Source organism: Hyaena hyaena, unplaced genomic scaffold (genome assembly GCF_003009895.1).
Source record: "Hyaena hyaena isolate Hyena2069 unplaced genomic scaffold, ASM300989v1 scaffold_238, whole genome shotgun sequence".
NCBI lineage: Eukaryota > Metazoa > Chordata > Mammalia > Carnivora > Hyaenidae > Hyaena > Hyaena hyaena.
In genome coordinates this window covers 1,461,100-1,474,430 of record NW_024080870.1, presented here as the reverse complement: position 1 = coordinate 1,474,430, position 13,331 = coordinate 1,461,100, and the positions used below count along the sequence as shown (strand labels likewise).

At 43.1% G+C, this 13,331-nt stretch overlaps 1 protein-coding gene across 1 annotated transcript in view; it reads left to right on the top strand.

Annotated features, from left to right (window-relative positions):
* Positions 1-13,331, top strand: part of GRIN2A (glutamate ionotropic receptor NMDA type subunit 2A) — a 362,947-nt gene that overhangs the window by 251,679 nt on the left and 97,937 nt on the right. The window contains exon 3 of the mRNA XM_039244357.1: positions 1,604-1,718. Within this exon, the coding sequence (XP_039100288.1) occupies positions 1,604-1,718 (115 nt within the window). The remainder of the gene's footprint in view (positions 1-1,603; positions 1,719-13,331) is intronic.

The following is a 13,331-nucleotide window of genomic DNA, read 5'->3' as shown; positions in this document are numbered from 1 at the left end:
CCTCCTTCCCTCCCTACTTGCATCCATCCTGTCTACAGGCAAGGTGGCTTTGAGGAGTGGTGGAGATAAGAATATCATAAGGCAGACAGACGTCATGCAATGAAAACATCTAGGATAAGGGTCAACCATGCAGATGGTATATAATGCAGATGATGAGGTGAGGCGCTGTCCTTGATGCCTCTCTCTCCCCAAACTCCACATCACTAAATACCTGCTAAATATTCTCCACTTGGTCTTATTTGTGGCAGCTTGTACTTCTCCTTCTCCCCCTCCCCAGTCTTCTTTTGGGGCCACAACAGACCCAAGGGCAACAACATCTCTGACCTGGATAATAAGCACACTGTAACCAACTCCCTATGCCCCTTCTGACTCATTCTCTACACAACCTTCAAGACATATTATACAGGAAGAGTCTGATTGTCTCACCCCCTTGATTAAAACCTTCAGTATCTTCCTACTGTTTTAAAACAAAGACAAAACTTTAATATGCCTGAAAAGCCTTGCCCTGTCTCACCAATTCATCTTTTCAGCCATTCCACATCCCACATTCTTCTGTCTCTCTCTCTCTCTCTCTCTCTGCTTTGATCTCACTGGCTTCCAGTCAGTCCCTCGTGAGTACCACCACAGGGCCTTTGCACCTGTTGCCCCCTTTGCCTGGAATATGCTTATGCTTATATCCTTTATTTTTTTTTTAACCTAGTTAACACTGACTCATCCTTCAAATGAAGCTACACCTCCTTATAGCCTTGCCTGACCCCTGTGTCATTTCCACCTAGCACACTCACCTTTCTGCTATAGCACTTGTCATAGATCTGTAACTAATGCCTGTCCTCTCCTTGAGACTATAAGCTTATGGGGAGAGGGATCCTGTTTCCTTATTTATCTTCAGCCAAGTAGCTGAGTCCTGGCATGTAGCAAATATTTAATAAGTATTAGTAGAATAAGCAATGAGCAGATTGGATACTATTTCTTTGAAGCTGTGTACAATGTGGTTTATGAGCAAGCAGCTTCCTTTAGGGAAGTTTGTTAAAACATAATGGAACAGGGGCGCCTGGGTGGCTTAGTCCGTTAAGCGTCCGACTTTCGCTTAGGTCATGATCTCGCGGTTCGTGGGTTCGAGCCCCGCGTCGGGCTCTGTGCTGACTGCCAGCTCAGAGCCTGGAGCCTGTTTCAGTCTGTGACTCCCTCTCTCTCTGACCCTCCCCTGTTCACGCTGTCTCTCTCTTTCTCCTAGAAATAAAACAAAACAAAACAAAACAAAACATAAGGGAACATGCTTTAAGACCCTCCTGTGCTATCGTGTGAACAGAGGTCTATGGGCGTGGCGGACAGAAGGGTCTGTCCCATGTGTTGATTATAATTTCTAATGCCTCAACAGGGTTGGGGATTCTGAGAGTGAGTACAGGCTCATGGAAATGAATGCCTGGCTAATTAGCAGTGCCCGCAAGGGTACTAATACATCCTCAGGTAGAGATGACCTGTCATGTGTGATGATGGCTACATAAGTCTTCACTTTCTGAGTGTTACACTGATGGTGGTATCCACTCATCTGACCTCTTGAATTTGTCCCTAAAGACGCGTCTTTCTCTCTTCCTCTCTCTAGATTTATGGTCAACGTGACATGGGATGGCAAAGACTTGTCCTTCACTGAGGAAGGCTATCAGGTGCACCCCAGGCTGGTGGTGATTGTGCTGAACAAGGACAGAGAATGGGAGAAGGTGAGCACCCTTCTGCATGCCATGTGCAGGGGAGGGATGGAAGCAGGGGCCACAGGGGTGCTCGACGTATGCCTTTTGCCAATATGTTTCCTGCTGAGCTGCTCCGATCCCATCCCACGGCCAGGGCCAGATGTTTCTTGGAACAAGGCAGACCAAATTTCATAAGGTGCAGCTGGAATGCTTTTCCTGGGGAAACTGGTGACTGTGTGCTGTTCCCTCTGTCAGCCTCTCAAATCTCATCAGTAAGGGTCCTTGAAGGACTTCGGATAAACATTTTAAAGACTAGAGGTTGGTTCACACTGGTATAATAGCAAATGTCTGTTACAGAGCAGTGATTACACCAGTCTGCCTAAACCCCATATTATGTCCCATAATTATACATTTTGCCATATGGAGGAACCCCTGTATTTTTATCTACATAGTCTTTTACTTTAAATCAACCAATTTCAGACACTTAGGCATGTCACTTCTACAAATCACAGGTTGATTATATTTCTCATAAAGCACATTTTCTAGTACATGTATTTTAACTATTACTGTAAAATGCCACTACAGGAAAAAAAAAAATCATCACACGTCTAACCCAAGGCCATGTCCTGAGTCAGAGAAGGGAGATGTTGTGGGATTTACATATGACCCCATGAGAATGATGACAATATCTGCCCCACTTGCCCTCTCTCCCACCAGGTCCCAAATCATTGGCCATACTATCACATAAAGAGCAGAGTAAAAGAGATCGAAAGGAAGCCTGTGTCTCTATCCTGTCTTTTTTGACAAGCAAGGCATGGCTTCTAAATTGCTTCAGCAGCTTGAGATTTATTTTCCCTTTGCACATCAGATGGGCTTGAGAGATCCTAGGGGTAGGAAGCTGCAGGATGTGGTGTAAGAGCCGTCCTATAATTAACTAGCATCAGAAGAAAGTTCTGTGCAAACAGATGCATCGACTTTGGAGGATCAATGATGCATTCCTAGAAGGGAAGATGAAGAAAGCTTTGGAAGATTTTGCCCGCTACACCCAACAGCTACAAAAGAAACTTTCCTTCAAGCACACCAAAGTAGACTGTGTTCTGGAGTGTAAGACAAGTCTCGATATATCTAAAAGGACTGAAATAATGCAGAATGCTTTCTTTGACCACACAGTGTTAGCATACAAGTTAATAATAAAAATATATCTATAGAATCACCAGATGTTTAGAATTTAGGTCATGCCTCTGAATAGCCCACAGGTCAAAGAAGAAATCAAATGACACTAGAAAATATTTTGAATGAAATGGCAGTGAAAAATACCGCATTTTGAAATTTGAAGAATAAAGTTGAAGATACGTTAAGGGGGAAATTTATAGCTATAAAGGCTTATAATTTAAAAAATAAGGGAGTGTAAAGTCAGTGATTTAAGCTTCTACATTAAGGAGCTAGGAAAAGAGCAAAGTAAACCCAAATGAAATAGAAAGAAGAAAACCATAAATAGAAGAGTAAAAATCAAAGTCAGACACAAAATATAGAGAAAAATCAACAAAGCCAGAAGCTAGTTCTTTGAAAAGATTAATGAAATTCATAATTTCTAGCAAGAGTGATCACATAAAAGATAGGAAACACAAATACTAATAATTAGCACTAAGAACATAAGAGAGAATATCACCAGAGACATTATAGATCCTATAGATATGAAACTGATTTAAAAAACACTCTGAATAATGTATGCCAGCCAATTCCACAATGTAGATAAAATGGGCAAATTTTTTTTGGAATAAAGAAAAAACACCCACAAATTTCCAAAACTGACATAAAAAGAAATAGACTTTCTGAATTCCCTAAGTTTCTAAGCTCTAAACTTGCTAAGAAATTGAACTAAAATCATAACTAAAATCTTTCCCGTTTCAAAAACAAGAAAAACTTCTGACCTAGATGGCTTTGCTGTGAATTCCATCAGACATTTAAAAAGAAATGACACCAGGGGCGCCTGGGTGGCTTAGTCGGTTAAGCGTCCGACTTTCGCTTAGGTCATGATCTCGCGGTTCGTGGGTTCGGGCCCCGCGTCGGGCTCTGTGCTGACTGCCAGCTCAGAGCCTGGAGCCTGTTTCAGTCTGTGACTCCCTCTCTCTCTGACCCTCCCCTGCTCACGCTGTCTCTCTCTCTCTCTCCTAGAAATAAATAAAAACATTAAAAAAAAAAAAAAAAGAAATGACACCATTCTATGCAGTGTTTCAATATAGTACTAATCAGAACCCCGCAATATATTGAAAAAGAATAATTTATCATGGATAAAGGGTATTTATCATAGGAACTGGTTTAATGTTCAAAAAAATCAGTATAACTTACCATGTTAATATAATAGAGGATTAAATTGTATGGTTCATCTCAGTAGATGCCAAAAAAGCATTTGACAAAATCTAGTATATCCTTTTATGATTACAGAGGGAGATTTCTCAATCTGATAAAGTTATCTATGAAAGCCCTGTAAGTAACATTTTACATAGTAGTGAAGTGATCAAAATAGATCTATAAACATACATTCAAGTGATTTTTGATGAATAATTATGATAGTGAGGGAAAGGCTTAAATGTAAGCTAAAACTGTAAAGTTTCTAGAGGAAAATTTAGGAGGGTATTGCTGTGATTTGAGAAAGTAGAATGCAAAAGACATTAAGCATACAGTAAAAATAATAAACCGGAGTCCACCAAAAGCTTAAAAATTTTTTACTTTTGCTCATGTCCAGACACTGTTAGAAAATGAAAAGGCAAGGGGCGCCTGGGTGGCTTAGTCGGTTAAGCGTCCGACTTTCACTTGGGTCATGATCTCGCGGTTCGTGGGTTCGGGCCCCGCGTCGGGCTCTGTGCTGACTGCCAGCTCAGAGCCTGGAGCCTGTTTCAGTCTGTGACTCCCTCTCTCTCTGACCCTCCCCTGCTCACGCTGTCTCTCTCTCTCTCTCTCCTAGAAATAAATAAAAACATTTAAAAAAAAAAAAAAAAGAAAATGAAAAGGCAAGCCACAGATTGGGAAAAGAATATTAACTATGCTTTTATTCCATTATATATATAGTGAAATTAATGAAATTAAGTTAGATACCTTCCAAAAGATACTACTCTAATGGTCAATAAGTAAATGAAAGCATGCTTAACCTTGTTATCATCAGACACAGGCAAACTAAGACCAGAATGACCTAGCACTTCACGCCCACTGAATGGCTAGAATGAAAGACTGACAATACCAGGTGCTGACCAGCATATGGAGCAACTGAAGCTCTTAAATATTGCTGATCAGAATGTAAAATTACAAGCACCTTGGGAAAGTGTTTGGCAGTTTCTTATAAAGCTACACATACACAAACCTTACAACCTAGTAATTCCACTCCTAGCTATTTACTGTAAAGAAATGTAAACATATATCCCCAAAGTAATGTTTGTGTAAGAGTGGTCATTGCAACTTTATTCATAATAGCAAAACATCAAAAGGAAGGCCAGTGTCTATTAACAAGAATGGATACGTAAATTGTGGTATATTCACAAAATGGAATGCTACTCATTATGAGGAATGAACTGCTAATACCTACAACATGCATGAATTGCCAAAACCTTATGTTGAACAAAAGAAGGCAGACACGGAGGAATATGCTACGTAATTCCATTCATGTAAAGTTCAAGAAGAGGCAAATGGGGTTAGAAATTAGAATAATGGTTGCTTCTGTGGAGGAGAGGTATAGGGAGCTTTCTCAAGTTACGGCAATGTTCTCTATCTTGACATTTGTCAAAATACATCAAACTATCACCCAAGATCTGTTTATTTTATTGCATGTTGCTGTACCTTAATTAAAAACAACTTTTGAAACCCTTCATATTGAGATTCTCAGAAGAATTAACTACTAGTGTTTACTAAGTTTTCATATTTAACCCCCGGACACAAATACTAATTATGTCAGCAATAGCCATTGTTTATTGAACACTTACTCTATTTCTTCTCTAAGTGGTACACCCAAGTACTGAATTTCCCTGCCTCCCTTCTCCCTCCTCCCTCCCTCCCTTCCTCTCTTCTTTCCTTCCTTCCTGCCTTCCTGCAATAACTTATTTAGTGCCTTCTCTAAGTGGTACACCCAAGTACTGAATTTCCCTGCCTCCTTTCTCCCTCCTCCCTCCCTCCCTTCCTCTCTTCTTTCCTTCCTTCCTGCCTTCCTGCAATAACTTATTTAGTGCCTACTATGTTCCAGGCACTATTCTCAATAATTGGAATTTATCAGTGAATAAGAGAGACAAAAAAATAACTTCTGTACTCATGGAACTTAGATTCTAGTCTGCATGTGGAGGAGGGTGGGGTGGGAGTCTCTGTACTTTCATGATGTTTTAGGAAAGTCTTGGATTCCAGCTAACTGGCATCTGGTATATACCCTGTGGTATACCACACCTCCATCACTGAGCTGGGCTCCTGGGACATAGATCATGCCTTTTTATTTACTTATTTTTTAAACCTGTAATGTTTTCCTGGACCTGTACCTTCTTTGATCTCCCCTTCAAGTTCTGGGTTTTCTTTCCTTTTACAAATGCAAAGCCAGCCTGCAAATTGCTTTCTCCTTATTCTTAATAGGAGGTAGAGAACATGGGCCTTTCTGCCTTATGGTGTTGCGTTTGGGGTTCTTTTTCAACGGTTACACAACCTGAGGATCCCTTGTAGAGCTGTGAAATCCCTCTCCTCGATTGGATTTCACCAGTCCCGGGCCAGACTTGGCTCACCCCCGTGAATTTTCAGTACTGCCTGTGGATCTGGCTCATTCGCCAGGGAGCCCCTGCAGCCCAGGTGACAGCACGGCATAAAAAGAAAGCTGCCCTTGGTATGCTCCGCTTCCAGACACAGAAAATGCCCTTTTAATATTTTGTGTGTCCTCCTTCAAATTCCTGTTGAAATATAACCATTTCTCAAAACGGCAGCTCAGGGAATTACTGCCGAATTGAGCTTAGAAAGTACAAATGCTTCCTGTAGCTGGTCTGTTCTCTCGGCACTCAGGGGATCCAGTGCTTCAGAAATAACTCCTTGTGCTTCTGTCTTGAAGAAAGAGGAAGCCAGTGGAGCAGGTAAATACCAGTCATGTTATCCTTAAGCCTGCCCGCCGGCGGCATACGCGGTACAGCCGGTCATTGGAGGGCATAGCCTGCCGAAGGGAGGGCTGTTATTCTGGGGCTCAGAGGCGTCTTTTCTTTGCCTCTGAGGTCACCCAGTGGCGTCACAGGAGGCAGCAGCATGGGAGGAGGGTGTCTAGGAAATCGCAACAAGCCCTCGGAGGGGCATTTGCTCTCTGCAGGGCCTTTGTGTGTGGCTAGCGTGCATTATTCCAGTGCTGCTGCCGGTGCCCGCCTGTGATCAGCAGACATACAGCTCGGTGCTAAGCCAGCTGCCTCTTGCAAGTCAGGACTTCCATGCTCTCTGCCTCCCCTTTTCTGCGGTGCTTTTGCTCTGCCTTGGAGCTTGGTGGGTCCAAGGCTTCCCAGAGATGGTTGAAAATAGTGCCATTGACGCAAGGCAATTGACGTCCCAGGCCAGTACACCCAGTGCCCCCTGTGTGACATCGCTGTGGCCACCATTCCTCCAGGCGCCAGAGCCACTGATAAGTAAGAAACCATCCCTCTCCTCAAGTAGCTCATGACTGAGCCTTCGCTGGCATGAGAAAGGTGAACTTGACTTGGCCAATTGGAGTAGTCTTCAAGATGTTAGGGGCTTCGGAGCCGGGCCTGAGTATAGACTGGGTTTCTCCAAGAGGATCATTTTCTTCTTAACTACTTGAAAGCAATGCTTTGGGAAGAATTCTATTCACCATTCTAGTGTTAAACTAGCTTTAAAATGAACATATATATGGGGACCCCTGGGTGCGTCAGTTAAGTGTCTGGCTTTGGCTCAGGTCACCATCTCATGGTTCATGGGTTCTAGCCCCCCATCAGGCTCTGTGCTGACAGCTCAGAGACTGGAGCCTGCTTCACATTCTGTGTCTCCCTCTCTCTTTGCCCCTCCCCTACTCATGCTCTGTCTCTCTCAAGAATAAACATTTTAAAAAATTGTTTTAATTCTAAATGAACATATATATGTACACATGCACACACATGTATAAACAGACGTGTAGACTAGCTTTACAACAGAGATAGATTTAGAAAGAGGGACAGAAAGGAAAAGAAAGATTCAAAGAAAGATTTTAAAGGCCATTTGGAATTTTTGACCCCAAGCGTAAATAGGACAAAACCCATACATATTGAAGTAAAAGAACTCTCTTGTTTTCTAGAGAAGCGCTAATTAAGGATGATAGTGCTGCTCCAGAGGGCATGCGAGAAGCCCACCGTGTCTTCCCAAACTGACAGTCTCACCCCTGAGCTCTGATGCGTCCACCTCCCCATCCTTCTATCTGGTTGGCTTGCATTCTCATTGGTGCCCTCGGTGCCAGCTGCTTGCCGCACAGGAGGACTCCCAGAACCCTCGCTGCAGCCCAGACCTCCAATCTCCAGACTTGATTGCAGAATACCCCCAGGTGGAGAGCCCCCAGGCCTCCAGCTTCCATCCATAGTACCTGGGGCAGGGTGGTTCTGAAAAAAGGTCACTAACCTGAGTTTCTGTTTGGGAGGCAGGGAGAAGAATGCCTCCTTGAGATGAGCTGTTTTAACAACTAAATGAAATCATGCATGTAAAATTCTCACATAGTTATTGTTACAGGGTAGTCTTTTTCTTTTAACATTGTTTTTCATTTTTATTTATTTTAGAGAGAGAGTACATGCATGAATGAGGGAGAAGCCCAGGAGCAGGGAGAGAGAGAGAGAGAAGAGAGAATCTTAAGCAGGCTCCATGCTTAGCGCAGAGCCCAACATGGCACTTGATCCCACAACCTGAGATCATGATCTGAGCCAAATGTTCAACACTCGACATGATGTGGCATGTCAACTTGTCATCAGACCTAGGGAGGCTTTCATCACCGGTGGTGATAGCAACACAATCGCATTTCACATGCACTTCTGACATGAGGTCATTTCCAATTGTGTAATGCTCCAACCCTCTCCCTTCTAGATCACTGTATTTTGACTACCTCTCCATCACTTTTCCCCCATGTTTAGTCTAGAATGACCCTGTGAGTCTCAGGAACTAATGAGAATGTGCAGAGGATTTCTTGTGTGTGTGTGTGTGTGTGCGCGCGCGCGCACGCGTGTGAGAGAGATCAAGAATCTGCAAAAAGGCTCTCATCCTGCTAAAGGATTGCGGTATTTATGCAAGTGTTTTATTTGGCCTCTGCCCACACATATTCCAGTGATTATGTGAAGGAAGTCATGGAGGAAAATTATAATCGAGAGGCCACTAGTAAATAACAATCGATAGAGCAACTGTGTGTATTGCTGAAAAGGAAGTGCACTGTTTGCTCATCTGCAAGCAGGCAGAAGCATGTTCTGGCTTCTGCCATGTGCCCACTTCGCTTAGAAAACAATGGCAGCCCATTGATGAAGCCATGAGCTCTGGCTGTGTCCAGCACTGAGAGAATACTGTTTGTTTTCAAGTTTTCTCTTGCTCTTTTGCCATTCTGTCTCTGGTGCTCAGTAGCCGAGTCAGTATTTGTGAACTGGAGGGGTGCCTGGGTGGTTCAGTTGGCTAAGCATCTGACTCTTGATTTTGGCTTAGGTCATGACCTCCCAAATTGTGACTTCTAGCCCCACATAGGGCTAGACAGTACAGAGCCTGCTTGGGATTCTCTTTCTTCCTCTGTCTCTGCCCCTCCCCTACTTGTGCGCTCTCTCTCTCTCTCTCTCAAAATAAATAAACATTAAAATCTTTTTTAAAGTATCTGTTGAATAGATTTGAGAATGGATGGAAAGATTGGTTTTCATGAATTTCCCCCCATGAGGAACATCTTTTAGTGTTGGTCATTCAAGTGTAGTTCTTGGGGCAACTTGTATCCCAGTCTCCATGGAAAAGAGGTAAAGGTCTTATCCCTACCTCAAACCTATGGATTAATCATTTCTGATTTTGCTTTTTTCATAAGCTTTCCTCATGATTCTCATGCCCATTAAAGACGTAGAACGCTGATTTAGGGCATAGGTTTACTCCTTATGACCCTGAAGAAATGGTTTCCTCTATGCCCTCCTGGTTATCAGGACTTTTTGCATCTTAGTCTTTGTGCCTCTTTCTTCCTTTGGAATATAATGCATAGTAGTGATGCTTAAGAGAAATGGTAATAAGAGGGAGGGAAATAGGGATATTGGCGTCTTGTTGCACCTTGAGGAATCTCTGGTGAATGCGATGATACCAGCGCACAATGAAATGTTGTTTATGGGGTAGATCGGTTCCTGTCCCTGGCATGTCCTCCATTAATATTGTTACAGAATGATTTCTTGTTCTGTTAAATCTATCCCTCATAAGCAGAAATGGTTGGATTTGGGGTATATAGCCCTTATTTATTCACACATTCTATGAAACAATATTTCCTGAGTACCTGCTGTGTGCAAGTCATTGGTGAGGGTTGCAGTAACATGTAGACCAGCCTTCAAGATACTTGAGAGTCTAATAGGGCAGTAGGAGAGGCTCATAAATGCAAGACCATGTGATATATATGCCATGAAAGATGTTCTGATAAAAACCTATGGTATTTATAGAAGATACATGTTATGTGAAGGCAGAAGGATTGAGGGCATCTCAATCAGAGGACTTGCCATTTGAACAAGGTGTCAGAGAACAGGCATGATCTGGAGTTCTGAGTATGTACGGGAAAGCCATTCCAGGGCAAAGGAACATTGTAAGGTAAAGCCCAGAAGCAAGGAGTTCATTGTGTTCGAGACATAACTTGTGTGTTGGCAAAATTCTAAAAATGACCCTCGATGCTCCTCACCCCCACGTAATCCTTTCCCCTCGAAGGGGTGTGGAAATGATGAGATGGACCTTCTGTGATTCTTACAGTTAGGGAGCCAAAGGGGTTGTCAGCTGACTTTGAGTTAATCAAGAGGAAGATTATCAGGTGAACCTAAATGTTGTCTTGAGAGCTTTTTAAAAGAGGAGATTTTTCTGCAACAACCAGCAGAAGGGGAGGCCAGACAGATTTGAGCGTGGGAAGGATTTAACTGCTAGGTTTGAGGATTGGGGGGCCACGTGACAGAGCATGTGGGGGCCACTTGGAGCTGAGTTTCCTCCCTGCCAACAGCCAGCAGGGACTCAGGGATGTCAGTGCTCCAGCCTCACAGAGCTGGGCTCGGCCACCAGCCTGAATGAGTTTGGAAATGGGATCTTCCCAGCTTCTCCAGCCATGAGCCTGGGCTGGCTGACACCTTGATTTTGGCCTGTGTGACCCTGAGCAGAGAACCCAGCTGAGTCCTGCTGGCCTTTGGGCCTATGGAGCTGTGAGGCACTGTCAAAGGGGATGACGTTTCAGGCATCTGAATTTGGGGCAGTTGGCTACACAATAGAAAATGAATATAGATTGTTGCAAGGGAAATTATGGGAAAGAGGGACCGTGCTGGATTGTGAATTCTAGGCTACGGGACTTTATTCAGTGAAGAAGAAGAGAAAACAGAATAATGATAATAATAATAGCTAACATTTGTTTGGTATTAATGAGGCACCATGTAGGGCACTAAGCATTCAAATATATAAACTCATCTCATACTGACATGAGCAGAGCACTGTGATACAGATGCGATGTTACCCTCTTATGAATTAGGGAGTGAGGCCCAGACAAATGTAGCAAGGGGTTCAGCTCTGTGATCCTGGGAAGGTGCAAAGCCAGGGTACCAACCCCACAGCCTGCTCGCTTCCACACACACTCTGCTGCTTCTTTAAAAATAAAATGGCGTTTGGCATAGATCTTTGGGGAAACTTCACATGGGCTATTTAAGTAGCTCGGGTTAAATAAGGAAGTGTAGGCATGAATGGGGACAGTGGCAGTGCCATCTGAGAGGCACCTCAGAAGGGGATTAGAAGCACATGGAATTCACCGGATGATTTGCCAAGAGATTCATGACAGAGCAGAAGCGGTCAGATTTTTTTTTTTTTTTAATTTTCAGGCATGGGTCTGTGCTTCCCCATTTCTGTATTGAGTATTTCCAGAAGAAATCTGTCATGCCTGTAAATGACGTTCTTCTTTCTTCTCTCCCTCCCTCACCCCCTTTCCCTCCCTCCCCCTTCTCTTTCCTTTTTCCTCCCCCATCTACATCTAAAGAACAAGGCCCGTTTGTAAAATGGGTTTGGTGATTATTTCTTCCTTAGCAGAGTCAAAGTGCGAAATTTAACTTGTTTTCCTCATTTAATGATCATTAAGTTTTTCAAACGATGTGAGCCCTCGAGAGGGAAAGGTAAGCCATTACAAAAGATTTAAAATGATCATCTGAGTTCCCTAGAATCATGCAGCGTGGCTATTTTAAATACCTACACAGTACAATATGTTAGGTCACAGTGGGGAAAATCTAGTAGGTCTCTAGCAAATTAACACCTCAAACTGAAAGAAATGATACCGTCTCCTGTGTGTGTGTGCTGTGTGTGGGTTGTGCGTGTGTGTGTGTGCGCGCGTGCGTGTATGTTTCTGTCTTAGGTTGTTTTTTTTCTCTCTGTTTTCAAACCAACTCCAAAATGAATAGCATCTAAACCAGTACTCTCCTGCAAGCAACATGCTACTAAAAGTTTTCTTGATTTCAGAAACTTAAAAAAAAAAAAAAAAAGCAGTTCATAGACTAGATATCTGTGTGGGAACATGCATTGATGGCAATGTTAATAAGGAAGATTGTTGACCATGATAGAGGTAGTGGTGATGTTGGTTGATGTGAGGGTCATGATGGTGGCAGATGCCCATAGTTGAGCTCTTTCATGTGACACAGTGAAATATTTTCAGTGCATTATCTCACTTAAATATCACAACATTCTCTGCATGTTACCATATCTAAAAGGGAGCTAATAATACCTCATAGGTTGTTGGGAAAATGTATCCAGCACTTAGAACACTGACCGGCACACAGTAGATGGTCAGTCAGTACCAGCTTCAGTCATAATTGGAGTTCCGTGTCATAAGAGAGAAATTAGAAGCCACACGGGGTAAATGACCTGCCCAAGGGGTCAGTGGGAAAGGCAGAGTCAGAACCCAAACAGGAGCTCTCTCAAGAGAGCTGGAGTCAACCATGATGTCATGTGGAGTATCCATGTCTACAGAACTCATAAACCCAACTTGATAAGGAAGCTATCTGAGGGCGAGGGGGGCATGAGTAAGCTGACAGATGGTATAAATGTAAGACAAAAGCTGTACCCTTGATAGTGTGCCATTGCCATCAATTATGAAAATGAGTGAATAGATTATTTAAATGATCTCAAATGAGTGAATTATTCAGAGAGCCTCTCAGTCAGAAGTATTTCTAGCAACTCCTGAAGAGACAGATGAAAACCATTTTTATTTTCTGACAGGGTCATCAACTCATCTATGCATAGACAAATGCAAGGCCCTGGGCTCCACTGACAGAAGGGGAAAGAGAGGGAGAGAGGGAGAAGAACAGCATGGTTTCAGCCCGACATTGCACAACATAGGATGAGACTCTCATGCATCACACGAGAGAACCTTTTTGTTCTCTATTCCCTGGGATGCCAGATTCTTTGAGAGTACCACAGTGATCTCTGGGTGGATAGAAGTTA